At 58.9% G+C, this 27,712-nt stretch overlaps 1 protein-coding gene across 9 annotated transcripts; it reads right to left on the bottom strand.

The window, feature by feature from the left end:
• Nucleotides 1-41: 41 nt before the first annotated feature.
• On the bottom strand, nt 42-27,712 carry CIC (capicua transcriptional repressor). 9 transcript variants are annotated; one of them, XM_036345476.1, is made up of 21 exons: nt 26,829-26,968; nt 21,611-24,412; nt 9,397-9,546; nt 9,079-9,313; nt 8,870-8,999; nt 8,592-8,774; nt 8,347-8,512; nt 7,143-7,345; nt 6,822-7,047; nt 6,335-6,438; nt 4,907-6,128; nt 4,637-4,824; nt 3,865-3,986; nt 3,370-3,536; nt 2,971-3,267; nt 2,552-2,877; nt 2,014-2,306; nt 1,762-1,916; nt 1,554-1,685; nt 1,127-1,258; nt 42-1,045 (listed from the first exon to the last, which is right to left on the bottom strand). In XM_036345476.1, the coding sequence occupies exons 2-21, from the start codon at nt 24,399-24,401 to the stop codon at nt 678-680; spliced, it is 7,590 nt and encodes a 2,529-aa protein (XP_036201369.1). In that variant the 5' UTR covers nt 24,402-24,412; nt 26,829-26,968; the 3' UTR covers nt 42-677. The 9 variants fall into 9 exon arrangements, with proteins under 9 accessions (XP_036201369.1, XP_036201371.1, XP_036201370.1 ...); XM_036345478.1 differs by having other exon boundaries at nt 1,762-1,913; XM_036345477.1 differs by having other exon boundaries at nt 2,552-2,874.

Raw genomic sequence — 27,712 nt, 5'->3', positions numbered from 1 at the left:
TACAACCAACATCCCGTCCTTTCAAATGGGCAGTCACACGGGTGTGTTAAACAGCTTTAATTGCGGTCATTGTGGCTTTTCGGCACAGTAAGAAATATTGCACATGATCAACATGTTTTGTTCTGGGGTTGGGGACAAGAGTAGGGGGAATCACCTTCTTAGAAAGTACAACCCAAGTTGGGAGGGCAGAGAGGTGGGGAGAGAACCCTCCCCATGCCTGTGGCAAAGTGCAGGAGCCCCTACCCCCAAACTAACCTGAGTCCAGCCCCTCTGGGGAAAAAAGGGGTGCATGAACCCCTTACTCCACAGGCACCTCCCTGTGGCCCAAGGCCCTCACTTCTCTCTGATTGCAGCCCTCACGAGCCATTTTGCATAAAGTACAAGTGAAAAGATCTGAAGGTCACACACTCCAGGTTATTATGTACAGGGGCTCGGTGGAGGGAGACTGTGCCCCTGCTTCCCCTCGGCTACCCCCATAACTGGGAGGGAGCTGTGGGGCATGGGGATACACAGAGGGGCAGGCCTCATTCCGCCCCAAAACTGAAAGGACGAAATGGCTTTATTGGGGAGGAAGTAACCATCTTGGCTCCCTCCCCCTCCCCGTTCCTGCCACCTACATATTGTCCATGTCCTGAGGGGGGGTAGTATGGGTCCTGGGATCTTCTCAGGGGCCCCCCTCACCTGCCTGTGGCAGCTGTGGAGGGACCAGGAGGTGGGGGGGAGGGTTGGGGGGCCCCCTCCCAAGCAGGCTGTCCTGGCCCCGGCTCTGGGGGTGGAGGCAGTGGTGGGGCAGTCTGGGCTGTGCCAGAGTCCGAGCAGGGTGAGGTGGGATCAGGGCCTCCAGCAGGGCTGGGAGTGGGAACAGAGGCAGCAGCGGTGCCAGTCGGGGGCGGTCCAGGGAGGGGGGACTCAGCTCCAGGAGGCTGCTCTGTGGGAGTGGCTGCCTGCATGATTTTCTGGCGCACCTCACGGATCTTCAACTGCAGACAGACCTTGGAGGGGAAGATGTCTGCGTAGCGGGCCTGGAAGGCTGCTGTGGCCTGGGCTAGGGACGGAAGGATTGAGAGGATGAGATGAGCAGGCAGATCCCCTCCAAATGCTCCTCAAGACTTCAAGACAAGCTCACCTGATGGGAAGAAGCCATGGTCCTGGAAGAGCTGCATGACCAGGGCCCGGCGCTGGTCCAGGGTGCGCCGCAGTGACGAGTATGGCACTTTCTCATATTCCAGCTCCCCAAGCACATCCTCAGCTTCTGTACCTGGGACAAAGGCAGGGAGAATGATCAAGGCCAGTGCAGAAGCCTGGCCGTGCCACCTTTACATCGTTGTCTAAGTGTCCAGCTAGCCTTCACTGACCTCTGTTTCACAGCAGAGTTCAGAGAGGGGACATGCCCAAGGTCACATGGCAGTTTAGGGGCCTGCTGGACTCTGGAACCCACCCTTAACCTCAGTGACACCCACTCCACCTCTCCCATTTCTAACCCAGTTCATGAGACCCCACCCCTTTTGCAGGCCCTGGGTCTCTCACTGCTTCACTGGCCACGGCCTCAGCACCTGTGCGGTCAAAGGTGAAGATGTCTCCCTCGCACTTAGCACTCTTGGGGGTATTAGGCTCTGAGCTACAGCTGGAGCGTCTCCTCATCTTGCGCTTGGGTGATGTGGGGTCCTCAGGGGCGGAGTCCAGGTCTGGTCAAAAGAAGCAGGCTCAGGGGAGGTGGCCCCAGTCCATCCCCCACCAAGCCCGGAAGGCCCCCTTGCCTACCAGTGGAGTTCTTCCTTTTCTTACGATAGGAGCCCAGGATGGCCCGGGGCGAGGTGGCCAGAGACTGCAGGGTGGGAGAGGGCAATACCTCTTCAGGCCGAAACTCGGGCAGCTCAGCAAAGCGTTCTTCGAAGTCTACTTCTGACAGGACCCTGCTGGAGAGTGGGCAGGGTCACCTCCCCTGCTTGGCCTGTAGCTGCTCACTCTCCCACCAACCCCACAGCTCCACCAGAGCCCCCAGCCCATGCTCACTTGTCCACAGAGTCAAAGGTCTTCTTCAGAGGCGGGGGCCGCACTTTCACCTTCTTGCTGGTACCAGCTGCCTCCTTACGCTCGGGGTTGTCCCCAGCTGCTTTGCCACTACTGCCCTCGCTGCTGCTGCTGCTGCTGCTGCTGCTGCTGCTGCTGCTACTGCTGCTGCCAGCAGGGGCTGGGGCTGGAGCTGGGGCCGGGGCCGGGCTAGAAGGGGTGGGAGGCTCCCCGCGACTATCCAGGCCCAGCCCAGGGACGCGCCAGTCTGAAGATGAGCTGGGGAATTTGCTGGCCTGGGGTGGGGATGGCAGAGAGATGAAGGACACGAGTTCTGACTTGCTGGGGTAAAACCCAGAAACACAAAGAGACAGGTGCTGATTGCCCGAGACAATCTTGGAGAAAGCCCAGGGACAGTCAAGCACGAGGGACAAGGGCACATCTCAGACATATGCAGGGAAGAGGGGTGGGTCGGGGAGCAGATAGTGGGCCAAGGGACAGAACCCAGCAGCAAGAGCCCCCAGGACTGCTGGACACTCACCATAGTCTCAGGGCCCTTGGTGCTGGTCCACTCCTCAGCAGGCAGGGGTGGTGGGGGGCTACTCCGGGGAGTGGGAGCCCACGTCTCTGGGGTAGGTGGAGGGACCGGCGTTGTAGGCTGCCCCTCAAGCTCGGACTCAGGGGCAGCAGGCTCACGAGCTGAGCCAGGCTCCAAGGGCTGCCGGGGTGAAGGGCCAGGCCGCCCAGGGGCACCCGCCTCAAAGGAGCCCACAGGAATGCTGGCGATGGCTGCCTTCACTTTCTGGGGGGCCTTGGGGGTGGGCCTCTGGACCTTGGGGGCCACTAAGCTGTAAGTCATGGAGCCTGCTGATGGGGAGAAGAGCATTTGCTGAGCTAGGCCTGACTGGAGCCCATTCCCTGGATCCAACTCACCCCACCCTGGGTTGGCCCAACACCCACCTGTGGCACTAGGAAAAGGGCTGGTAGGGGCTGGGGTGGCAGTGGCAGTGGGAGGGGCCGATGGGCCCTTGGGCAGGATTGTAGCAGTAGGGGGGGTGGTGCTGGTGGCCACAGTGTAGACCAGGCCTGCAGGGGCCTGGGATGGCTGGGCCAGAGGCGCTGACGAGGTGGGTACGGGGCTGCCAGGGTAAAATGCCGTGATGAGGGGAGCTCCGGGGGCTGCACAGGTGGGAGGCAGCTGGGGGCTGGGCACAGGTGACACGCCCACCTGGCCAGGAGCCAGCAGAGGGGCCTGGCCTACAAAGAGGGAAACAGAGGAGAGGCAGGGGCCCGAGTTAGGCCTGAACTGCCTCAGACCCACCATGGATTCCCAGCACTGCCGGCCAGGTCATCCCTCACCTGAAAGCAGGGGCTGTACGAAGGCAGGGCCACTGGGCCCCAGCGAGGTGAAGCCTAGAGCTACGGAGCTTGTGGGCCCATATGAGGTGACTGTTCCAGCCTGGCTGGATGCTGAGCTGGTGACCAGAGGCAGCGTGTGCCCGCCTGCTGACTGCACATAGGTGATTCTGCCGCAAGGAGAGGAAAGAAGGGAAAGAGTAAAAATGGGGGAAGAGCCTGGCTGGTGTGGTTCAGTGGTTGAGCACCGACTCATGAACCAGGAGGTCACTGATTCGATTCCCAGTCAGGGCACATGCCTGAGATGCAGGCTTAATCCCCAGTAGAGAGTTGTGCAGGAGGCAGCCAATCCATGTTTCTATCTCTCTATCCCTCTCCCTTCTTTCTCTAAATCAATAAAAACATATTTAAAAAAAAATAGGGGAAGAGTGAAGCGATCTGGCCCCACCCACCCCCTTCCCTGGGCTTGCCTCCAGGTAAGGGCTCAACTGCCATTACCTGGTGGAGGAGGGCAGCAGGACCTTCTGAGGCTGGGAAGTGGGACCAGGGATCGTGGCTGGGCTGAGGGGCGGCACCAGGCCGCTGGGTGTGCTCACAGGCACTGGAGTCAACTGAATGATCTGTGGGCAAGAGCACCCATAAGCTGCAGTGAGTGGAGGACTCAGCATGGGGAAGAGGAAGACCAAGACGTAGGAGAGTGGTGGGTCTCAGCCAAAACAGGGAACATAAAATTTGGGATTGGAACAAAGGGAAAGAAAACAGCAAGAGGTGGGGGAAGAGATAAAAAAATAAATAAAAACCAACAGAAATTTTTAAAAACAAAAATTTTATAAATGTTCTAAAAAAGTTTTCAAAAGCGGTGGGGGACACAGAAAAGGAACAAGTTGCAGACAGTGAGGCCAGAATCAAGATGCACAGAGACACTGAGAATCAAGATTCCCCCAGAGACAGACAAAAGGAAAAAAAGTTAGACTGAAGGAAAGGCAGAAACTCTAGGCCAGGGGTCCTCAAACTACGGCCCGTGGGCCACATGCAAATACAAATATTGTATTTGTTCCCATTTTGTTTTTTTACTTCAAAATATGTGCAGTGTGCAAAGGAATTTGTTCATAGTTTTTTTTTTAAACTATAGTCCGGCCCTCCAACCGTCTGAGGGACAGTGAACTGGCCCCGTTTAAAAAGTTCGAGGACCCCTGCTCTAGGCTATGGAGACCAAACCCAGCAGGAGAGGAATGAGGAACAGGTGAGGCCACAGACAGGATGCCCTTACCTTGCTAGGTGGCTGGGCGCCATTCTGCACAGGTACTGAGAAGGGTGGGCTAACCAGGGGCAGCGGCTGGCTGGCTCCTCCACCGCGCACTGACATGCTAGGGGTGGCCAGGGGCACTAGTACCTTCCCAGGTAACAGCTGGGCTGAGCCACTGGGGGCTGGGGCCTGCACAGGAGAAACCGACTGGGCTGCAAGAGGCAAGAAAGGACGTTAAAGGGAGCCCAACAGGGCTGTGGCCCCTTTATTTGTGCTGCCCAGCTCAGGCCTCACCTTTGGGGGGCGGGACAGAGGATACAGACTGCAGGATAGGTATGCCAGGAGTGGGCGCAGTGGCAGCCAGGACTTTGCCGTTGGTAGAAGTGCCCGGTGGAAGGGTGAAACGAATGCTGGTGGTTGATGCAGGACCGCCAGGAGCCACTGCCTTGGTCCCAGAGGCTGGTGCTGGGGCAGGTGCCACTTGAAGCTGCTGGGGCAGTGTGGGCAGGATGTACTGCACCTGGGTGATTCCCCCAGCCTTGCCCAGGGCACCTGGCTGCAGAATACCCAGGGGCACTGGCCCATTGGGGCCAGTACCAGCACCCGCTCCTGAGCCCGTAGTGGCCCCACTACCAGGGGTCCCCTGGGCAATAAACTGGACAGCAGGAGGTGCAGGGGCCCCATAGCCTGGGGTGCCCACCAGCAAGTTGGTGACAGTGGCAGGCGCCTTCCCCACAGCACCTAGTAGGGGCCCAGCCACCAGATGTGGGGCTGGTGAGGAGGCTGTTGCTGACTTCTTGTCCGAATACACTAAACTGACGCCCAGTGGAGAGCCCCCAGGTGCCCGGGACCCAGTGATCGTTTCAGTCCTGGCACCAGCTGCGTCATTTGGAGATGCTTCCACCCGGCCAGAGGTGGAGAAGGGCTTGGAGGCGATGGGCACAGGAGTGCTGCTGACAGGCCGCACTACGTTGGTGACCATGGTGGCAGCTGGACGGGACAGGGGGGCCGTTGGGGTCCCATAGGCCAGTGATGGGGTTGGGGCTGAGGACATGCGGGCTCCGCTGCCTTCCCGTTCCTCCTTGTTTGGAGGCAGGACTAGTGTCTGCAAGACACCTCCTCCCCCCACAGGAGGTGCTGCAATAACTGAGGGGCTAGGTGGTTCCAGGCCCCCTACACTTTCAGGCCTCTTGCGCCGGAAGGTGGTAGGATCCGTTGGGAGAAAGCGGGTGGCCTTGGAAGGTGTCGCTGGGCCCCCAGGGGGTGGGGGCCGTAGTGGGCCTGCTGTGCTGCCCTGACCTGACTCTTGGGCCTTGAAAGTCCCTGAGCCCAATGAGAAGGTGGCTGCTGAGGCTGAGGAGGATGCAGGTGGGGATGAGGAGGATGAGGTGGGCCCGTAGCCTTTGCTGAAGGCTGCAGGTGGATCTGGGGGCCCTGGGGGCTCAGGGTCCAGCGATGGACGGCAGTGGGTAAAGGAGGAACGAATCACAGGTGAGAACACCTTCCGGCCATAGCTCTGGTGGAAGGAGAAGAGACACAATCGTATCAGGGAGCCTGAACACCCACACCCAGGCCACCTGAAGGCCTTGATTCATCCAGGCTATGACACAATTCCCCTTGGGGCAAATAACTTCCCTCTCCAGGCTCTCTGTCAACACACAAGAAGATACCCCACTCCTGGAGTTCAGTGAGACCAGACAGCACCAAGACCCAAGCACTCACCTTGCTGCCCTCTGGGTCTTCCCCAGAGCTATCTCCACTCTCACTGTCAGTTACCCGCTCCTTGCACTTGAGGTCAATGTCAGTGGTGCTGAAGCCATCGTCAGCTGAGGGAGCAGAGGGAACAGTGTTGGCGAAAGGGCCAGAAGGACAGCCTGGAACCTGGGCTCTGGCCTCAGCTCTGCCCCAAACCAGCAGTGCGTATTGTCCAGGAATGCTGCTCCTCAGCCCAGGGTGTGTCCACCTACACAAGCATGCATCTAACACTGTGCCCAATTGCCTGGCCATGCCCGGGTCCTCCTGGTTGCCTATCTGGCCAGGGGCTTTCTAAGGATAGGGGTAGGCTTACTCAGTAGGGCCTGAACTGAACGTATGTGAAAGGGAAGGGGGAAAAAAAACGGGCTTGAGGGTAAGGATCCAATCTCTGCCCCCATCCAAACCTTAGCCTACTGACCCCTGGACAGGATTCTGGGTCCCTGCCACTGCTCACCAATGACATCATCATCCCCTTCCTCCTCACAGATAACCATGCGTTCCTCATCACTGGTCATGTCCTCACTGGCCGCACGCTGGGAACGGGAGGCTCGGGTAGGCAGCAGTGGAGGCCGCCCACTGGCCGCTAGGGCACCTCCCTCGCCAGGGGCCGCAAAGGGGCCTGGAGGCCCATACTGTGTGGAAGGCTTCGGGCCAGCGTAGGATGAAGGGCCAGACACCATCTGCAGGGCAGTTGCAGGGAGAAATCAGCCGAGGCTGTCACCTTGGGCAGCCCTCCCTGCCCATCTCCCCAAGTCCCGTGGCCTGTACCCCAGACCTGAGTCAATTCCTGTAGTGCCTGGCTGTCTACTTCTCCGCCATCCAGGCTGTGGACCCCACTGTGGGAGAAGGCTCGGGGCCGGGCCGAACCAGGTCCCCCAACTGTGTGCAGACGTTCTGCCCCACAGGAGCCGCTCCCCGAAGCCTTGGGGTCCGAGCTCAAAAGTGTCTGGGCTGCGACAGATAGAAGCTCAGAGGACACTGTAGAGTGGAAGGGGGGGAAGTGCTGCAGAGTCAGGAAGCCTCTTACCAGCACCTGGACTGGCTTAGCCACCCACCATATTTCTAGGTACTGGGCAAAAGCAGGCTGCAATTCCTGGGCCACCAAGCGGGAAAGAGATGCCACCCACCAGCCCAGCATCTCCTTCCCAATGGTTCCTGCCCTCTGGGGCTGCAAGGAGCAAGCCCATTGCTCCCCAGGAGGCAGCCCTGCTGAGAGTAAGAAAGCCTGCAGACAGGTTCATGTGGTGCTGGCTAGCTAATAACTACACTGCATCCCTGCCTTGAGTTGTGAGCCCAGACCCACAGGGTTGCTCCAGAAAAGCACCTCAGCACAGTGCCAGGCACCCTGACAACTGCAGTCAGTTGAAGCATCAATGAGGGGCTTCCAACTGTGGTTCTGGGAGTCAGCCACGCTGGGCTTTAATTTCTGGCTCTGCCAGTTACTGTTTTCTGTGACTTCAAGCAAGTGGTTTTGCCTCACCTGGAAAATGGGGTATGGTTCTAAATCCTAGTGATTACACCCCCCTTGATGCTTGGTATGTAGTAAATGCTCAGTAAGTGGCAGTTGATGAGATTGCTATTTGGAAGTTTTATCTGTTTGGACCTTCTGGATCCTTCACATGAGACAAGTGCTGGTTCCTTTATAAGTAAAGGTCCTCAAATAAAAGTAACAGGGCAGCCATGGTCGTTGTGGCCCAGTTGGTTGAGCATCATCCCATGCACTGAAAAGTCGGCAGTTCAATTCCTGGTCAGGGCACATGCCCCAGGGTGCAGGCTCAATCCTCAACAGGGGGCATGCAGGAGGCAGCCAATCAATGTTTCTCTCTCCCTCCCCCTTCCTTTCTCTAAAATCAGTAAAAAACATATTTTAAAAAAGTGACAGGGAGGAGCTTCTGTGGCAGGGGGTGAGCAAGCAAGGGGGTACCAGAGGCTCTCAGGGACGGAGGTAGTAGGGCAGGAGAGCCAAGGAGCTGACTAACCTCCAGGGGCAGCAGCGGTGCCCGTCTCTGACATGCTTCGCTCCCGCGTCTCCTTGTGCCCTCCTGCCAGCCCCAGGCTTGTGGGCTTGGCCTCTGAACTAGACTTCTTTCGGTCCTTATTGCACCACTTCCAGTCTGGGTGGGCCTTAAAGTGGGCCTCTTTCACCTGGCAGGAGATAGCAGGACCCTTCACTCATCCACCCACCAGAGGAAGCTGGGGAGGAGCCGAGAGGAGGAGGTGTTACCTGGAAGGCCAGGTCGTGGTACTTCTGCTTCTCCTTGGGCCCCAGGGCATACCACCACTCGCCCAGGATCTTGCTGACGGTCCTGTTGTCCTGGTTGGGGTGACGCTGGTGGACCAGGGCCCGGTGCCGCTTGCTGAAGATCATGAAGGCATTCATAGGCCGCCGGATATGGTCCTTCTCCCGCTACAGCAGACACAGGTCCAAGTGGAATAATTAGGACCAAGGAGACAGGCTTGGGTGGCCACAGGCCAAGATGGAGACAGGTGGGGATGAGGTACCTTATTGGGGCTACGTCCATCCTTCTCCGAAGATGAGTCTCGTTCCTTGGGCAGGGCACTAAGGGACTGGGTCCGGCGTTTTCCAGGTGGCAGAGGCAACTGGATCTCAGGAGACATGATGGAGAGGAAGCTGTAGTGAGAGCAGCAAGTACAGTGAGGTCCATGTACCTGGCCATCCCACCCCCAGTCCCAAGTCTCAGGGCACTCACGCATCATCATGGTCACTCTCCGTCTCACTGTCTAGCCGGGGTTCTCCTGGAGGGCCAGGGGTCTCCTCCTCAGTGGTGGGAGGGGGGCCCTTTCCAGGTTCCACTCCCCCCAAAGTGTGGGGGGGTCCAGGCCCTGGGCTCTCAGGGCATGTGGCTCCAGGGGGCCGCCCAGGGTCAGCATTCCCTGTCCCGCTTGGTGGCTGCTCGTGAGCAACAGCCGCCGACTCAGCAGGCTCTGGGAACAGAGAGGAAGATCAGAAGGCTCTTGAACCACCTCAACACTATCCCCATGCCTTTCCACAGCTCCCCATCCCTCACCTTTGCTCTGGTTGGAAGCCACTGGATGGCTGGCAGGTTGCTGGGCCTCACTTGGCTGCACGGAGGGGTCTGGCTGGCTGGGGGCCAGGAAGGGGACTAAGGAGTGCCAGGGGAACACGGCCACAGAGCGAGGTTCGACGTTCGTCCACACTGTGGGAAGGAGCCAGGTGAGCTGTGCAATAGATCTTGGCCTTGACCCTCAACCCAAGGTTTTTTTCCACCCTGAACAAGGTAGCTCCACCTCTCTTTTTACACCCCTTCTCCTAGCCCTGAACCTCGACATGCATGCAACATCACTCAAAGAAAACTCCTGCTTGAAAGGTTTCTAGGTTTATAAAAATGAAAACAGAAGCAGGGATGGAAAGAGAATATACTGCCCCACTCCCTCCCCCAACCTCCACTAGCCCTGCCACCAGGGACCAGGCCAGAGGAATGACTGGCTCCTGTCACAAACCAGGCCATGTTTGACTGCCATCCTACACTCCCAAGGCCCCAAGACCTCAAGGCCTGGAGACCCTTCCCCAGCCAAGCCATGTTGCCAGCTGACATAGCCCCTTACCTTGGCCTCACACTCCTTTTCTCTTTCCTGAGGCAGATGGCCCTGTCTTTCCTCTCCTTTCTCCTCCATCACCCACAGAGTCTTGACTCCGTCTCTATGCCTCCCTCCCACTACCATAGGCACCAGGGAGCTAGGCCTGCCCTTCCTGGGCTGGGCACAGGTGCTATAGCATCGCTCCCCTTACCACCACAGAGAATCTACAGCCTGTGAAGAAGCCTCCTAGCCTGGCCCTCTAAAACTCCAAGTTCATCTTTAGGGCATGGCCCAGCCCCAAGCCCAGAAAGAGGGGAGGGTATAGTAAACTCCTTGGAAGAGAAGGCACAGACAATGGGACAAATAAAAGAACTATTACAAGTCTCTGCCCAGGGAAGGCAAGAGTGCCAGGTGTTTCCTTAAGGATATACACAGGAAGGCACTTCCCACATCAGGAGCTGGTCCCAGAGGACCCCTTCACTCCAGGAGCTGGGTGACTGGCTGGTCTCCTGGAGCAGGCGGAGACCAGGAGTGGGCTTCCCTCTCACTGCTGGCTCCCTGGGGGAAGTGGAACCAGCAGCAGAGGCCCCTGGTAGGGGAAGACTATAAAGGGAGGAGGGGAACGCCCTAGCCCTGGTCTCCATCATTCCAGGCCTTCCCCTGACCCAGACCACTCTGTCCTGGAGTTACCACCCTCACGCCTTCAAATGCCTGGACTAGGGGAGCCCTTTGTGAGCACTGGCCTTGAGACCTGATTCTGTAAAGGGCTGACAAAAGAAAAAACCAGACATCGAGGCATATGGAGAGGAACAAGGAGGCCAGCACTGGAAGCGACTCAAGACACAATATGACGACCCTATCCCCTAACCCTGGAGCCCTGGGGACACAAAAGCCTTCTTGGCCCTCCAACCACTTAACAACCCCAGGGACCTGAACCTGTCCCTCTCTTCACAAAGATCGTTCTCACCAGTGCCTCCTCTTCTGCTGGGTGGAGAAGGGACCCAGTAGACAATGAGGGAACAGTCCTTTGGTCCTGCCCCTCCTGAACGCCTCCCAAGTGCACTACCCTCCAGGATCTGTGGGTCTCTCCCTCTCCGCAAAGCTCAACACACTCAGCCCAACGCTGTTCTAAGCAAACAGTGCCTCACTCACTCCCCAAATCCTGTCCTAGCCCCACTGCTCAACCGCAGCCCCTTCCTTCCCTCAGTCTAGTCCACACCTCGGGCCAGTACGTCTCAGGCTGCTCCGAATCTAATCCATGCTCCCGAGCCAGTTACACTGCACCGCTCACCTCCAATGACAACGGACCTCTTCCACTCCATCACCTACACACCAGGCTGCTCCGCCGCTCCCCACGCCCATCACTGCGCTACACTCCCACCTGCCGTCACTAACCACTTGACCTGCCGTCACTAACCACTACAGCCGGTAACTTTCCCTTCACCCCTTTACTCTACCCCTACCATTCTCCTGCTACATCCCCATCACAGGTACTCCGCAGTTAGCACCCCAATATCTTGACCCCTACAGTCCCAGGGCCCAGGAACTACTGACCGAACATTCCGAGGCCACGGGAAGCCGCGCCGGACGCGGGCACCAGGGGCCTGTGGGCTGAGTACATGGTCCGGCGCGAGGGGGCCTGGCCGGGGCTCGCGCCTCCTCAGTGGCCGCCGCTCGGGCCCGGGGGCAGCTGGAGGCCGTCGACGCATGCCCCCCCGCGCCCGCCCGCCCCCCCTCCGGCCGCCCCACAAGGGGGTCTCTGCCGGACGCGCCTGCGTAGAACGCCGCCTGCCCCCCGCCGCCCAGGGGGCGGGGGAGTTCAGAGCGCTCCGGACCCGCCCCGCCCCCCGGCGCCCGCGGGGGCCGTCACGGGGCGCGCGGCACAGGGGCCATCGGCACCGCCCCCTCCCCCTCCCTCCTCCCGCACCGGGCCAGACGGGCGGGGCGGGGCGCGGGTGCGCGTGCGCGGCCCCCTCCCTTCACCGCTCCCTCGCTCCCTCCCTCGCAGTTCCAGCGGGTAACGGCTGTGGCCCCGCGCGCCCCGGCTGCTGGCGCCGCCGCCCCGCCTTTCTGGACCCCCGACTCAGCACCCTGTCGACCTCCGGCCCTCGGCGGACAGACGGCCCAGCGTGCATGCGCCCGTGCGCTCCGAGCAAGCCCCGCGCCGAACCACCGCCGCTTCCCCGCCCCGCCACTACTACGCGCTCCCCTCCCCCCGCCGCGCCTCCCCCCGCCCTTTCCCCGCTTCCCCCACGGCCTTCCGCGCAAGCCCGGCCCCCAGTGCGTAATCCCATTGGCTGCCGACACCGCGCGCGGGTCAGGCCCCGCCGCGCCCGCCCCCATTGGCTGCCCCGGGGGAACGTCAGTCATATGCAAATGAGGACAGGGCTGGGCGGGCTCCGTTTGGCCCCAAGCCGTCTGGGGGCGGGACCGCGGGAGGAAAAGAGGCAGGACGGGCGCACTGCAGTAAAGGCACCGAGCCAGGGGGGCGGGTCGGGGCGCCGCGCTGCGGAGGCCCCTGGGTTGTGTGTGGTTGTGTGTGTGTGCGTGTGTGCGTGTCTGTCCAGTCATTGCGAGGAACACGCTCACGCGCGCTTGGCCCACCTGGGCGCGCACGGCTCCGCAGGGCAGACGAATTGCTTGTAAGGTTGGGGGAGTCACCCCCGAACTCTCACCAACTCTCACACCAGCACACGCACTTTCCTACCACACCCATTATTTCATATACACCCCACGATCACATGTACCTTCGGTCTTACACTCAGTCACACACGAAGTCACAAACCTCGAACACCTGCTCACATATGTGTAGTACTTCCCACGTTCAAGGTCCATCACTTCCCACCCATCATCCTCTTCATGTGACCCATTTCATACATATCCTATCATACATGTTTCACCAATGCATATCTTCATCACACATTCACTGGCCCACATTAATCATTATACAAACACAACATATCAGATAGGCAGAATGATCATGCACACCTCATCACAGCCACTGCTTCTCCATCACACACAACCCACATCCCTCCCACACAATCACACATGCTCTTCTATCTTCACACACTCACCCTGCCTTCTAGGTACTTCCATCCCCAACACAGGCTAATTCTCACAGATATCATGGTGATCACACACACTATAGAAACTTACCCTGGTAAGCTCTAACTACACCTCAGTACCCTGGCATAGCAGGTATACAGAGTGCCATGGCCATTCATAGTAATTCAGCTACCCTGCCTGAAGCCCAGGACCCTCTAACCTCACAGATCACCACTGTGCGATGGCCCCGCCACCCTAGGCTATGAGCCACTCCTTCCAAGAAAGGGACAGGAGGAAGGAAAGGAAATTAACACTAAAGCTGCTATGTGCTGGGAGCTTGTATGTATTATCTGTTCACTGAATCCTCACAGCCACTAAGGAGGTACACTTTCTTAGGTCCATTGTTCAAATGAGAATATGAGGCTCAGAGAAACAATGAATTGTGCAAGATCATGCAGCCAGAAGTAACAGCCTAGTGCTCCAACTTAAATGTACTTCCCACTACGAAAATTTAACCTCAGGGTGGACACAGGCCACAGACTCCCAAACAGAAGTCCAGGAATATGGTTAGACTATGATATAGAGACTGGCTAACTACAGAAAGTTCAGAGGTCACACACAGAGACACAGGCAGGGGTCTGGGGCCCACCAGACAGAGATCAGAAGCCTTGGATCACCTGAGGGAGACCCTGGGGCCACACACAATAGAGACAGAGGCCTGGAGCCACACCTGAGCTGGTAAAGGTTGCACAGGCTCAGATGGACCAAGACTGGGCTCCTTCACAGGTGGGGTGGAGACAATGATAGACAAATCCTTTTCCCAGCTGCCCCATCCATAGACAGCTGAAGGCATGGAGAGGGGAGCAAACCCAGAGCCCAGAGGGGAAGGGGACATCTGTAGCCCTGTGACCTCCAGAGACTGCAGGACCAGACACTTGGCTGTGAGCCTGGAGGGGCCACCAGAGGGACTATTAAGTGACTGCCCCCTCCTCCATAGGCAGCCCCAGACTCAGACCCTCCATTACCTCACTACCCCAGGGACTGCAATGTGAGGCAGAAACCAAGGTTGAAATCAATGTGGCCACTATCTCCTCACCGCTGCCCCCTCCTCTCCCCAGCAGTGAGTCACCTATTGGCAAGTTAACCCCTTCCCCACTGCAGTGGAGTTCAGGGACAGAGCTCAGAGGAACCTTGCCCCCAGCTACCCCACTTCTATTGGGTGAGAAAAGGAGGGGAAGTGGGCCCCACACATCTGGGCGGACTGTACATCTGGTAGAAGACACAGTGCCTACATAGAAGGGATGGGAAGAGGCCCTTTACAGGGTACAGTACAGCCAAGTAGGGGCCCAGCCTGGCAGGGAGGGGCCGGAATCTAGGCAGGAAGGGCCCCCCTGCCCTGGGCACTGGGCCAGCCCTATACTTAGCTTCCATTGTTCAGAGTGGAGGAACCCTGGGTGGGGGTGATTAGGAGTGGAGAAGAGGGAGCAGGTCCTGTACCCACACAGCTCCATCTCTCCAGCCATCCTCGACCCTAACTAGGGCCCTCCTAGTTGGAAAAAGCTGAGGAAATTTTCCAAACTAGGGCCCCAGCCCCATCGGAAAGGGGGTGGAAAGCCATCCTTCACTCAAGACAGGTATTGGGGCAGAACTACAGTACAGCCATCCCCTGTACCACCCGTTAACTAACTCCAGCCCAAAGCACCACCCAACCCCACCCTAGCCTGGGGTCACGAAGCCCAGACAGAGACACCAATTGCCACCCAGGGTGGCACAAGCCAAGGCCTGCCCAGAGGCCTGGGGCGTAAAGCCAGGGATGCTGACAGACTGAGGGACAGCAGACACGCTCTGAACTCACGGGCCCTATTTACTGAGCCTGACAGGCACCCCACCCCTGCCACCCACTGCTCCCTACCCTGCCTGGGACCCCGCCTCAGCTCACCAACCCGGTGTCCCCAGATCCCCTCACCCCCTTCCCACATACACACCCACCCACCCACTCCGGAGGCGACGGCCAGGGTTGCCTGGGGAACGAGCCCAGGATTGGGCTGGTGCGGCTGTGGAAGGATGGGGGCCTAAAAATAGCACCAGGGTGAGTCAGTGCGAGTGGGGCTGGGGTATGCAGGGGGACCAGGAGGGAGAGAAAAGCAGGCGAGAGGTGTGGGGGAGGGTCCCCAAGGATTGGGAGATGGGCGGGATAAGACAGGGTGGGGAGTGGGTTCGGGGATGGGGTGGGGGGAGTGTACAGGCGCCGGGGCTGGGAGGGCTGGTCGGCGCGGGCTGAGGGAGGTGCCACGGCCCGGGCGGAGGAGGGGGCGCCGCCCTGCGTTCTCCTCCCCTCCCGGAGCTCACGAGATTTTCCACTCGCCGCCTGGCCCCTGGCCAGTCCCCGGCGGGCCCCACAAAGCCGCTTTGTGTTGGGAGGGCGGGCGGGCGCCCGGCCGGCCTGACACCCACGCGGGCCGCGGCGGGGTGCGGGCCAGCTGGCACCCGAGCTGTCTGCGGGGGGGGGGGGGGGGGGCAGGGGAGGGCAACAGCACCAGTTCGAGGGCGCGGCTGCTCAGGGGTTAATGGCACAGAGGTGGGGGAACCAGTCTCCGCCAATCGGCGTCGTCGGGCTCGACGGCGGCCAATAGGAAGGACAGATGCCCGACGGGGGGCCTACCCCCTGGGGCGCGGGAACCTGTGCCCCTTGGTACCCGCGGAGGCTGGGCGCGGCCCTCAAGGGGTGAACGTCCGGATCTACAAAGCCCCGGGGACACGGTCTCCCCGCCGTTTCGCAAGAAACAGGCCCGGGGGAGGACAGGATCTTGCAGTCAGGAGGAGGTGGCACGGTCGGGATTTGAACCCAGGTCTGCCTGGCTTCACAATCTGCTTTCCTGCGGAAATGGGGAGACGGGAGTTCCCTGGCCCTGGCTCCCGTGGGGAGCGGGAATAGGGGATGGGGTGCGGGCGGAGGAGGCGGCGCGACGGGCTAGGATCCAGCCGCCTGCGGTGCAGTCGCTGCCGCCGGTGGTAATGGGAGCCAGACGCCGTCGCCGCCGCTAATGCGCCTCCCTCCCGGCCACTAATGGAGCTATTAATGCCGGGGGCTGCGACACCCCCGCCGCCGCCACCGCTGCGCATGCGCGCGCGGCCGCCCCGCGGTCCTGCCACCAGCCACCGCCAGGAGGCAGCCTGACCTCTCACAGCTCTTGGTGCGGGGGAGAGGGGGGCGTCTTGCAGGAAATCTCCAAGAATCACTCCTGCTACCTCACAAACTCCTCTCCCCCGCAAGTCATCCTCTTCTTTCCAGCCTAGGCCTCCTTTCTCTCCAGTGCAGTCTCCCGGGATCTTTGACACCCAGGTGCAACCTTTTCCCTCCCCTGCTCTAAACCCTTTCTTGGCTCTTCAGGCGCTGGCATTCAACCCTGGCCTCATTGGAGCTGTCCTCCATGGCACCCTTCTGCCAAGCCTAGGCTCTAGTGTCAGCTTCAGCCTCAACCAACCACTAAGAGGTCATGCACTTTCACCCTCCTGGCCTTTGCTCCCTTGCTGCCTTGGCCTGGATAGCTCTTCCCGTTCTTTCAACTACCCTGAAATCCACTCATTCCTCCTGCTTCAGCTCAAATTCCCTCCAATCAGAAGCCTTCCTGAACCTCCCTCATCACCTGGCATTGAGCGAGAGTTGTCTCTATCCTCTGGATTCCCCAGATTCTGTACCTCCCTGTCATCCTTGCCTGTGCCTACAGCCACATCTGCCTTCCCCACCCACTTACCCCAGGACTGTTTAGCCTGGGCCTGGTGGAATGATGAGGAGGGACTTCTGGTGGTAGAGATGGATGGGATTCACTGTTTGAGACAAAACAAATTCTGGTGGGCAGAATGTGGATCTGGTTTGGGGGAGTCAGAAGACGCTCAGCCCCTCTTTGGGCCTCATTTTCCCCACCTGCCCATGCATAGTTTGTGGGCACTGCTTGATCTGAGGTCCAACTTGTTGGGGTAGACTACATGTGGGGCTCAGTTAGATAGAGCTAGCACCATATGTGTCTCCTGAAAGGTGGTGGTGGAGAGGGAGGGCGTACAGGGTGATCTGGGTCATGCCCTCTAGCAGTGAGTGGGCACAGGAGCTGCTTTCCTACTGCTCCCCCACAGCCGGATCTCCTAGCTTGGCCTGCACAGCCCCCGCCTTCCTGCCTGTCTTGGGAACAGGTGCTTGGGTGTAGATAGGTCTGCAGATGGCTCCTAACACCTCTCAGCAGGGTTCAGGGACAGTGTTGGGAAGTTAATTTGTCCCAGGACTGGACCACTTCCCAACACACTCCAAAGAAGGAAGTAGGGGACTGATGTTTAGCAACCATCCACTGACTTCAAGGAACAAAGCACCTAATGTGCACAAGGTGGTGGTGGGGGCTAGAATGGAGGCCGAAAGTCAGTCTATAGAGTGGGAGAAGGAAGGCCAGGAGATAGGGTAAGGCTGGTGCAGAGACACGGGCCAAAACAGAAAGAGGGTGGGATGAAAACTCAGAAAAGGACTGATGTCGAGGGAGAAACAAACCAAGAAAGGTAGAGAGAGCCAGACTCAGAGAAAAACAGACAGACTGAACTCCAGAAGAGAGAGAGATTCAGGCCCAGAAGTGGAAACCTAGACACAGACATAGGAAACCAAGGGAGAGACAGACAGGCATACAAACCCAGGAGAAGGGGCACTGCCTGTCAATATGGGTAGCCAGGCTGACCCTGGGATCTGGAAGGAAGGCTGTGCCAGGAACTGGGCTGAGACATCTGGCCTCCTGGGCTGGGGCTACAGGCCCTGGGGCGGCTTCCTTTCCTGGGGAGCAGGGGGAGGGTCACAGGGAGGTGGCCATGGCAGCTGGCTGGCCTGGCCATGTGCAGAATGTGGAGAATGCCTCCGCCTGCCCCGGCATGTCCCCCAGCGGAAGCAAGTGCCTGACGGGGGGCAGAAGCAGGCAGGCTGCCCAGCAGCCCCCTCACACCTGCTGCCCTGAATGAGGGTCAGGCTCTGGCATGGGCAGGCAGAAGAGGCCAGGACTACACCTTCATTATGCCAATGGGCACCATCTGCCCTATCTGGACCTCTGAGAAAGCCCCAAGGTGCCACCTCCCAAGGGTAGGGAGGCCTCTGGGAGAACAAAAGAGCCTGCTGGCTGGGAACATGAGGGCAACCTGGATACCTCAGCATGGGTGTTGTCAGAAAGGTGCGGCTCAGAACCGACAGGACAGGCACTGGACAAGTTCTGACGACCAGGTGGCCTCCAGCAAGGGGCCTCCTCCTTAACTGAACCCCAGATTTCCCCAACAACTGGGCTGGTAATTCCTACTTCACAGCATTGGGTGAATTCGATAAGATTACCCCACACCTGAGGCTGGGCACATGGTAAATGCTGAATAAAGGTTACAGGCCTGGCCAGTTGCTCAGTAGTTACAGTGCCGGCCTGTGGACTAGAGGGTCACAGGTTCGATTCCAGTCAAGGGCATGTACCTTGGTTACAGGCTCAATCCTGGCCCTGGTCAGGATGCGTGAGGGAGGCAACCAGTCGATGTATCTCTCTCACATCGGCGTTTCTCTCTATCCCTCCCCCTCCCTCTCTCTCAAAATCAATGGGAAAAATATCCTCATGTGTGGATTAACAAAAATTAAAATAAACAAGAAAAAGAAAAGAAGCTTACAATGATTTCTTCATCGTTGTTACTGAGAGTGCTTATGAGCCTGGGCTGCCCTAGCTGGTTTGGCTCAGTGGATAGAGCAGGGGTCCTCAAACTACGGCCCGCGGGCCACATGCAAATACAAATATTGTATTTGTTCCCGTTTTGTTTTTTTACTTCAAAATAAGATATGTGCAGTGTGCAGAGGAATTTGTTCATAGTTTTTTTTTAAATTATAGTCCGGCCCTCCAATGGTCTGAGGGACAGTGAACTGGCCCCCTGTTTAAAAAGTTTGAGGACCCCTGGGATAGAGTGTTGGCCTGCGGACTAAAGGGTCCCAGGTTCGATTCCGGCCAAGGGCACATGCCTGGGTTGCGGGCTCAATCCCCAGTAGGGGACCTGCTGGAGGCAGCCAGTCAATGATTCTCATCATTGATGTTTCTCTCTCTCTCCCCTTCTCCCTTTCTCTCTGAAATCAATAAAGAAATAATATTTAAAAAAAAAAAAAGAGCCTGGGCTGTGGAGCCAGACAGCCTGGGTTTAAATCCTGCATCTTATCCTAGCTGGTGACCTGGGACAAACCTTGGGCTGCCGTTTCCTCCTCTGTATACTGGAAATAAGAAAGTGTCCTAACCTCCTGTGAGGTTATGAGGATTCAGTCAGTAAATATGCAGTCAGCACTTACTGAGGAGTGAGCCAGGCACATGCATGGGTAGTGCTCAATAAATTATTATTACTGTAACTTCTGATAGGAAGAGTCCTGTGATCTGGAGATCAGGAGACTTGGTTCAAGGCCCAGTCCTGCTCCTCCCTGGCTGGATGCACTCAATCAGGACTCTTTTCTGTCGGTGCCTCATTTTTCCTATCTGGAAAATGATGGCAGGAACCCCTGCTGGGCCTGCCCTTGTAGATCTCAGGTCACCTGCATTAGTGCCATCCCTCCCCACAAGCCAGTAGATACGAGATGATGCTATGAGGGCAATGTCTGGGGTTGTAGGCATGTAAGTAGGGGGTGCCAGGGGTGGGGGTTAGAGTCCGTCTGCTTCATTTTCTTCATCTGCTTAAAGACAGAAATCCCTGCTATGCCCACTTCTGTGGAATTTTGTTCATATTAACTACAGTAACAAATGTAAGAACTGTAGGAAGTGGGGCAAAAAAACACAGCTCACAACCTCAGTATATGAGCATGGGAGTAAGCAGAGCCCGTGTCCCTGTGCCCTGGCTCCGGGCTGAAGCTCTATGAGGGCAGGGCCTGAGCTCCTTCCTACATCGGCCTCTGCCCCAGCCCAAGCCACAGCAGCTCCGTGCTTCCCGTCTCCCTGCCTCTAAAAAAGCCATGGTCAGATTGGCTCAAAACCTTCCATGGCTCCCTAGTGCCCTCAGGATCAAGTTCACAAGTTTCATAATGGCCCTCTATTATCTGACCCTTGCTCTCCAATACAGTTGCACATCCCAACACTCACCCACCAACCACAGCCAGTCTTTGCATATTCAACGTCTTTCCAATACTTGCTTTTGCCTCAAAGCCTTTGCTTCTGCACGTTCCCTTTGCCTGCAGGTTCTCCTGCTGGCCTTGGCAGGCTCACTTCTGCACACCCCTCAAGTCTCACTTTAGAAGGTTTTGGCCCCTCCTCCAAGAAGTCCTCCCCAGCTTCCCACATCCCTGCCCTGACCTCTCTGGACAGTCACTGTCTGGGCAGTCTGTCTACACCAGGGATGGTGAGCCCTCTGAGGACAAGGCTGTGTCCTCGGCACCAACCAGCACAGGACCAGGCACAGAGGGGGCCCTCAGTCAACAGTGGATTCATAAGTAAACAAGAAAAAGATGCTAGGGAAAGGGCTGGTGATGGGTCTGTCACGCTCCCTGAGAGTTGCTCTGACAAGGCCCAGCCTGGCCTGGGCCCCTGTCTCTCCAGCGCCATCTCAGAAATACTACTCTCTCCAACCCTGGCCTTAGCCCTCCAGCGACACTGGCTTTCCTCAGCTGTGCTCCTACTGGCCGTGGAGCCTGCCTTCCCACTGGCCACCTAGGAAGCTCTTCCATCCCATGGTTGCTGATTTCAACTCATCCTTCAACTCTTGCATTACACACCCTGTCCTCAGGGCAGCCAGACTAGATTCATACCTGGATTCAAACCAGGGCACAATGCCCAACACAGCCCCAGCTCCCCTCCAGGGCACTGACAGCACCTGTGATGTTTACTCTCAGCACTGACCCTGGGATCTGGAAGGAAGGCTATGCCAGGAATGGGCAGGGGGTGGAGGAGCTGCCCCAGATTTGGGGCATCACAGGTGTTTACTTCACCAATGGGCACCATGGTGAAGATGAGGCCTCCAGCCCTGGTCTTGCCACCTCCCGGCACAAGGACCTATTGGAGCCTCAGTCTTCCCATCTGTAACCAGCACTACGGCCCAGTGGTCACAAGCCAGCCTCGGTGTGAAGGCCGACTCCAGGATTTACTAGCCACGTGAACCTGTGCAAGTTACTAACCTAATCTTAGTTTTCTCTACAGGAGCACACTCATAGCACCCACCTGTTAGGGTTGTTAAGAAGACTAAAGGAGCTAATATTTGAAAAGGGCTTAGAGCAGGGCCCTTATGTTGTTAAGTGCTGCATCATGGAGTGGGTGTGAGGGTTCAGCAAGATAACCCATGCGAAGTTCTTATCACGGTAATGTCCCCACCAGTCCTCCAAACATGAGAAGTGTCATCATGATTATCATCTCCAACAGCTCCCCCAACAGCTCTACTCAGGATGGTTCCATGGACCCCCTCGACACTATTTTCCCACCGAGGCCTCTGGAAGCACTGCATTGAGCCTCCCAAGTCCCGTCCTTTGCCCGACACATGAATTCCCACTGGAACATCTATGAGGAGAGGCCAGCCTCCCTTTGAATCCCTCCCAAAGTAGGAGCTCCTCTTGAGAGCTAGTCTGAAAGTAGCCCTGCTCAAAATGACCTATAGGAGCCTCAGTCTATCCACTGCACCTCTTACCTGTCCCAGGCCGGCCCATGATGACTTCCTTCTTAGGAGCAGGATGGCTGGTGTAGCTGCTGGGCACCAGGACGGGCAACAGGGCAGCAGGTGAGGGATGGAAGGCCACTGGCTGGAAGGGCGAGGAAGCCAAGCCAAAGGTGGGCATCGGCTGGGCCACAGCAGTCGGCGCAGCTGGAGGCACAGTTATGGGTACAGGAGCCGGCAGAGGTGGGGGCAGGCCAGGCTTCCCACTGGCCACCCCAGGGGGTACCGGGGTCTCTCGGCAGCCCCGCCCAGGTCCTACAGCCCGAGCCTCCCCAGCAGTGCCCACCTCCCCAGGGAATTTGGAAGGTAGCGGCACATCAGGGTTTCGGACAATAACAGGTGAATCCCGTTGCACAGCAGGCACCCTGCGCACAGAGGGTCCGGGATCTGAAGTCAGGCCAGCAGGTGGGGGCAACAGCAGCAATGGTGAGGGCTGGCGGGAGCGGGAGAAGGGCACAGCAGGTGACACAGCCCGGAAGCCGGCCGGTGTGGAGGATGTAGGTGTATGGGACACTGAGTCCACACCAGAGTCTAGGCTGTCACTCTTGGGGAAGTCTGGGGCAGCTCCTCCACCCCCTGTACCAGGGGCTCCCAATGTCCCTGGGTGGGGCAGCAGCTCCGTCTTCCGCCGCCCAGGGCTGATGGGCACGGTGAAGGTCAGGTTGGTCTGAAAGGTGGGTAGGATGCCGGAGGAATGGCGCTCTCGGGGAGCAGGTGGCGGTGGGTGGGAGCCCAGGTCTGGTGGTGTCAGCATGCCTGCCTTAGGGGTACTGGCGCTCAGATGGCGACTGCGAACAGCAGTGCGTTGGATGACTGGGGACGCATTGATGGGGCTGAAGTTGGCTGGACGAAAGCCGAAGAGTGGTGAGGGTGAGGGTGAGGGTGCTGGCGAGAAGGGCGACTGCGTAGAGACTGGGGAGAAGGAGGGCGTGCCTGAGCGGGAACTGCCCAAGGACACCAGCATCACTGCTGCCTCACACTCATCAAACTCAAAGCGTGACAGGTCAGCAGGGGCTACAAGGCGTGGACGTGAGTCTCCACGAGCTGCCACACTGCTGGCCTCGCTGTCCCTCGATGTCTCATCACCCCAGTCGAACTCGGTGCTGCCCTCACGAGCTGCCGCGCCTGCAGGCCGCCCGGCCCCACCTGGGCCACTGTCAGCCATGCCCTCCATCTCCTTGGTTCGCATGGACAGGTGACGGGAGCAGTAGCCCCGCCGCTGAGACTCCTTCATGCAGCCATCTCGCGAGCACAGCCGCCGCCATTGCTTGCCGTTGAATTTTTTACGGATTCCGTTAGGTGTGCAGACCACATCACCCTTCTTGTACTTCTGCTGGGCGGCTGTCAGTGGTGTACGGGCACGGGCGGCTGGAGCAGCCCCCTTCTCCAAAGAGGCCACGCTACTGCTTCGGCTGCCACCCTGGCTCCCCTCCTGGCAGGGTGAGGGCTGCTCGCCAGGGCGGCCTGGGCCTGCAAAGGCTGGGGATTTGGGTGGCGGCGACAGGAGCTGGGGTGGGGCCAGTGGGAGCAGGACCGGAGTGCCCTGGGCTGGCGGGTGCTTCTCCGCGCCCTCCTGACAAGGCCCCAGATTGCCACCAAAGCTGATCTTGGAGACCTCGGCATCCTCAGGCTGCTTGGGGTCCAGGGCAGCAGGGCAGGATGGCAGGGAGGCCCCTGGCTCAGCCTGCTCCTCCTCGGGGCCCAAGGGGGGCTTCTTCGACAGGGCCTCCAGTTCCCACGGTGGTCTGAGCAGGCGAAGGCTGGAGCGGGCCACCCATATGGCCTCCTCAGGCTCATGACGGGGCAGCTGTGACGGCTGTTGGAGGGCGGCTGGTGGGCCCAGCTGGGAGCCAAGACCAGGGCTGAGGCGGACCTTGTAGGCAGCTGGCTTCGTGGTCACCTCCACCACCACACCCTCACGATAGGCAGCCACGCCAGGGTCCACACAGGTACAGACAGCTGTGCCCACCACCAGCGCACCTGGTGGTGGCATGGCATCCAAAACCACATCCACACCACCACCGCTGGGCGCCCCCTCGTAGAAAGTCAGGGCCCGGTCCCCAGGGAACTGCACACCCAAGTCCTGGCTTCGGCGCACCTGGCGGACCACAGCTGGCAGGAAGAGGCCATCCTCACGTCGAGCCAGCACCCGCTGCGATCGAAGCTGCCGCATGTCATAGCTGCCGCTGGTGCCACCTGGGGGCCACAGGCCTGGCCCACAACCTTCGGCTGGCTCATCCTCCAGGTCAGCTGAGTGCTCGCTGGCTGTGTCGGTGGAGGAAGAGCGGGCAGAAGTGGGTGGCTGTGGAGGAACACCCAGGGCGCCAGCTTCCTCAGGGGTCCCTGCCTGCTCCTCAGGGGCCCCGGCTGCCCCACAGCTGCTGCTGCCAGCAGCATGCTCCTCCACATACTTCTTCTTGGGTGCCCGTGACTTGAACGTGGCTGTCTTCCGGCTGAGTGGAGGTTCCCAGCGGCCTGCCTCACCCTCTGCCTTGGGGTCCTCAGCTGGGCCTGGGGCCGAGTCATCAGGGCGCAGCTCTAGGGGGAGCACCTCAGCCTCTGAGGCCTGCTGGGCCTCCTCCTCCTCGCCCTCCTCAGCCTCTTCTGGGCCCGGCTGCGGCTGTCCCTCGTAGTCCTCTTCCTCTGGCTTGTCTCCCTCCCCAGCCGCTCGCCGCCTCAGGGCCTTGGCCCTGGTGGCTGGTGGGGACTTGCCTCCACTGATAGGACCTGGGAGGCCAGCACACGCCTTCTTCATTGGCTTCATCTTTTGTCCACCTGCAGAGTCGAAGGGCAGACAGGGGTCATTCAGGAATCCCCCAGACCCAGTGTCCCCCAGAGTTCCTACTTGCTGAGGTTCCTGCCTCAACTCCATGATCCCCGAGGCCTCCTTCCTGGCTGTCCCCAACTCATAATGTGCCCCTGGCCAGCAACCAGACACAGAGTGGCACCCATGTTCCATGAGCTATTCCCTCTGGCTCCTCAGGGACACTCACATACATTTGCTCCCTCTGCAGAAGACACAGCAGGCACATGCACACCCTCTGCCTGCCCTACGGCGACACAGAAGCACTAATGGGTTACACCTATGGAGCACTCACTCGGTGCCACCCCTGGGCTAAACTTGCCTTTATTAACCCATTTCCATCCTCAAACAGCCCTAAGAGACAAAGGCTACTAACAGCCCATTTCACACTTGAGGAAGCTGTGGCACAGAGAGATCAAGCCACTTGTCCAAATTAATCTAGCCAGTAAACAGAGAGCTAGGGCCTGAACCCAGGCATTCTGGCTCCAGAGTCTGTCCTAACCACCTCAGTGTGCTGCCTGTCACATGACTCAGAGGGCACACTTCCTTGCACTGTCACCATCCACAGAGCACACGCACTCACACACGCACACGCACACGCACAGTCACAGAAAGGGAGGTGACTGGGCTGTGATGTGAGCTTCTCTCCATCTCCCCCCGCCCAGCCCCACTGAGTGGCACGGCCTGGCATTGTGGGAAGGAGTGGGCAGCTGAGAGACCCGAGGAACGGCTGCCCACTCTGCTCTGTACCCTGGGCCTGCCGGGTAGAACCATCTTCCCAGATCCTGGCAGGGAGCAGGCAGGGGCATGTCTGAGGCAAGAGCTCATACCCAGCACTGCCACGGGGCTGCGCATGAGCACACACACGCACACAAACACACACACTCACACACACACAGGCACACACATACACGTCATCACACAGTGGGACATGGATCTACACCCCAGGGTTTCCCTGTCCCACTGGATGGGAGCCTGCCCTGCCCCCATAGCACCCAGTGTGATACCCACAAGCCCAGCTCCCCTCTTCTGGCCTGTATGAATCCCCACCCTGGTGGGGCTGGCTGGGTTAGCTCTGGCAAGGTGGCTGAGCCGGCCAGGCCCCCCTAACCTCCAAATGTGCCCCCTGACTCCAGGTGGGTGTAAGTGGGAGAAGGTCAAAGAAAGCAGGACAAGTGCAGCTGGCCAACCTCACCCACTTCCTGAACAGTCATTACTGCCCGCCCCCTTTCAAGCTACCCTGAGAAAAGAAAAGGGAAAAAACTTTACTCTGAAGTGACTAAAAGAACCTGAGGAGCTGAAAGGGGGCCTTGGCGGTGGGGTGAGGGTGGGGATGTTGAAGGAGCCCAGGACCACAAACCAAACATAACCAGAGGCACCCCTGATTCTAGTCTTCAGGGACCCCTGACCCCATGCTCTCCGACTTGAGGCCTGCTGCTCCTGTGGACCCTGTAGTCCCAGGCTGCCCCTTCCCTAAGCCAATCCTGTGGTCCTCACAGGCAGAGCCTGGAGAGACCGGGGTTTCTCAAACGGAGGAAGGCACCCAAGTGCCCAAGAGTTGGACAGCCACCACCACCTTCCCCCCACTGACCCACTAGGCCACCCACCTGGGAACAGAAACCCAGCCCCAGTCCTGCCCAAAAACAAACCTCTGCATACTCCACCAGGGCCTACATCAGCACTGCCTGGCACCCCTGGACTACCGCCCGGCCCAGCCTCTCCACCCCAGCGCCAAGCTCTCTCTTTCCCCTGGGGCCTACTCTCTTCCTGTCCACCTTCTCTGGGTAACTCCCACTCACTGCCCCGTGGACCCTCACCCCCGTCAGAATCTGAGCAGTAACTCCTGAAGCCCAGTCCAGCCCAGGCCCCGGCCCTTCAGGGTCTCATGCCCTCTGCTCCCATCAGCCCCCCTGGCACCACCTTCTCTGCCACTCTCTCTCCCATCCTGTCACCACCTCTATCCCTACCTCTCTCCTCACAGGCCCTAAGCCCCCTCCTTAGTCACCCACCCTTGCCATTCTCATCTGTCTTTGTCACCTCTTCCTCCCAGTCACCTCCTATCAGCCATCTCTGGACCTGCCACCTTCTCTCCCCATCACCTCTCCTTGTCATCCCCTCCAACTCTGTCCCCTCCCTCTCCCTGTCACCCTGATCTAGTACTGTCACCCCTCCATTCCTGTTACCCATTCTCTGCACACCAGCCTCTCCTAATCACTCCTTTTCTGTCCCGCCTCCTACCTACCACTTCTTCCACTCTGTCTACCCTTCCCACCATCCCACCCACCCTTTTTCCCCTGTACCCCCTCCCCGTCCCTGCCACCTGTCCCCTCTCAGCCCCCAGCACCCCAAACCTCCCCTGCCCGTGTCAGCCCAGGACCCGCCCCTCACCTCGGGCTCGGCGGGTTTCGGGGCGGGGGGCCGTGGCCCCGGCTCGGTCCGGTCCGGTCCCTCCCCGCCCCCCCTCCGGCTCTCCCTCTCGATTCTCCCTTTTTTTTACTCCAACACACAAAATGGTGAATGGACCTGCAACAGCTGGAGCAGCCAGCCAATCAGCGGCCACAACCCCGCTGACCGGCGCAGTCCTATACCAATAGATATTCGCTGCCTGGTCAGCTCCGCCTCTCGCCGACGAGCGACGCTCCTCACGACCAATCGCGCCCACACGGCAGCGCTAGGGGGCGGAGCCAAAATCTAAGACAGGCCTCCCTCTGGGACCGACACCAACCAGAGCCTACGACTGCCTGATACGCCTAGGACCCTGCCCCACAACAAGTGATTGACATCAGTATTGACCAATTAAAAGCTGTCTTAGTGCCGAATGACGAATACAGTACCCAGTCGCTTTGCACTCTAAGCCGGAACCCAGCTCGGTGAGGGACAGTAACCAATGAAATGCATGAAGGAGGGGCTAAGGGACGGGCTGTCCAATGAGCAGGCTTAAAAGGCGTGGCTTGAGAGTTTGTTGACCGGCTAGTCGCAATTGCTGCTGGGGATGGTAGTCTTCTTACGTCTCTGGCCCATAGTCGACAGTACAAGGCAGACTACAACTCCCATGTGACAGGTGCCTGAAGCACCAAAGAACCCCAGGGAAGAGAAAAAGTCGGAAAGGGCAGTTTCTCATGAGTCTCACTGGACAACCGGAGCACCTTAAACCCAGGGCCCCGACTCACCCGGATTCCGGGCTCTAGTATCGCTGGTGGCTCCTCTCAGCAGCGGCGGTAGCGGCACGAGGGGGAGGTGCGAAGAACAGCCAACCGCCACCCTCAAGCCCC

This window comes from Myotis myotis, unplaced genomic scaffold (genome assembly GCF_014108235.1).
Source record: "Myotis myotis isolate mMyoMyo1 unplaced genomic scaffold, mMyoMyo1.p scaffold_m19_p_19, whole genome shotgun sequence".
Lineage (NCBI taxonomy): Eukaryota > Metazoa > Chordata > Mammalia > Chiroptera > Vespertilionidae > Myotis > Myotis myotis.
The sequence above is the reverse complement of the archived record's forward strand: the minus strand, read 5'-3'. Positions and strand labels throughout refer to the sequence as shown.

What these genes read in the sequence shown, in the direction of transcription:
- CIC (XM_036345473.1), bottom strand. Translation starts at nt 24,401, where the DNA reads ATGAAGCCAATGAAGAAGGCGTGTGCTGGCCTCCCAGGTCCTATCAGT. An exon ending in GGCTTCCAACCAGAGCAAAG is followed by an intron (nt 9,314 to 9,396) that starts GTGAGGGATGGG and finishes CTCTGTTCCCAG; the next exon opens with AGCCTGCTGAGTCGGCGGCT. An exon ending in ACCACGACCTGGCCTTCCAG is followed by an intron (nt 8,513 to 8,591) that starts GTAACACCTCCT and finishes ATCTCCTGCCAG; the next exon opens with GTGAAAGAGGCCCACTTTAA.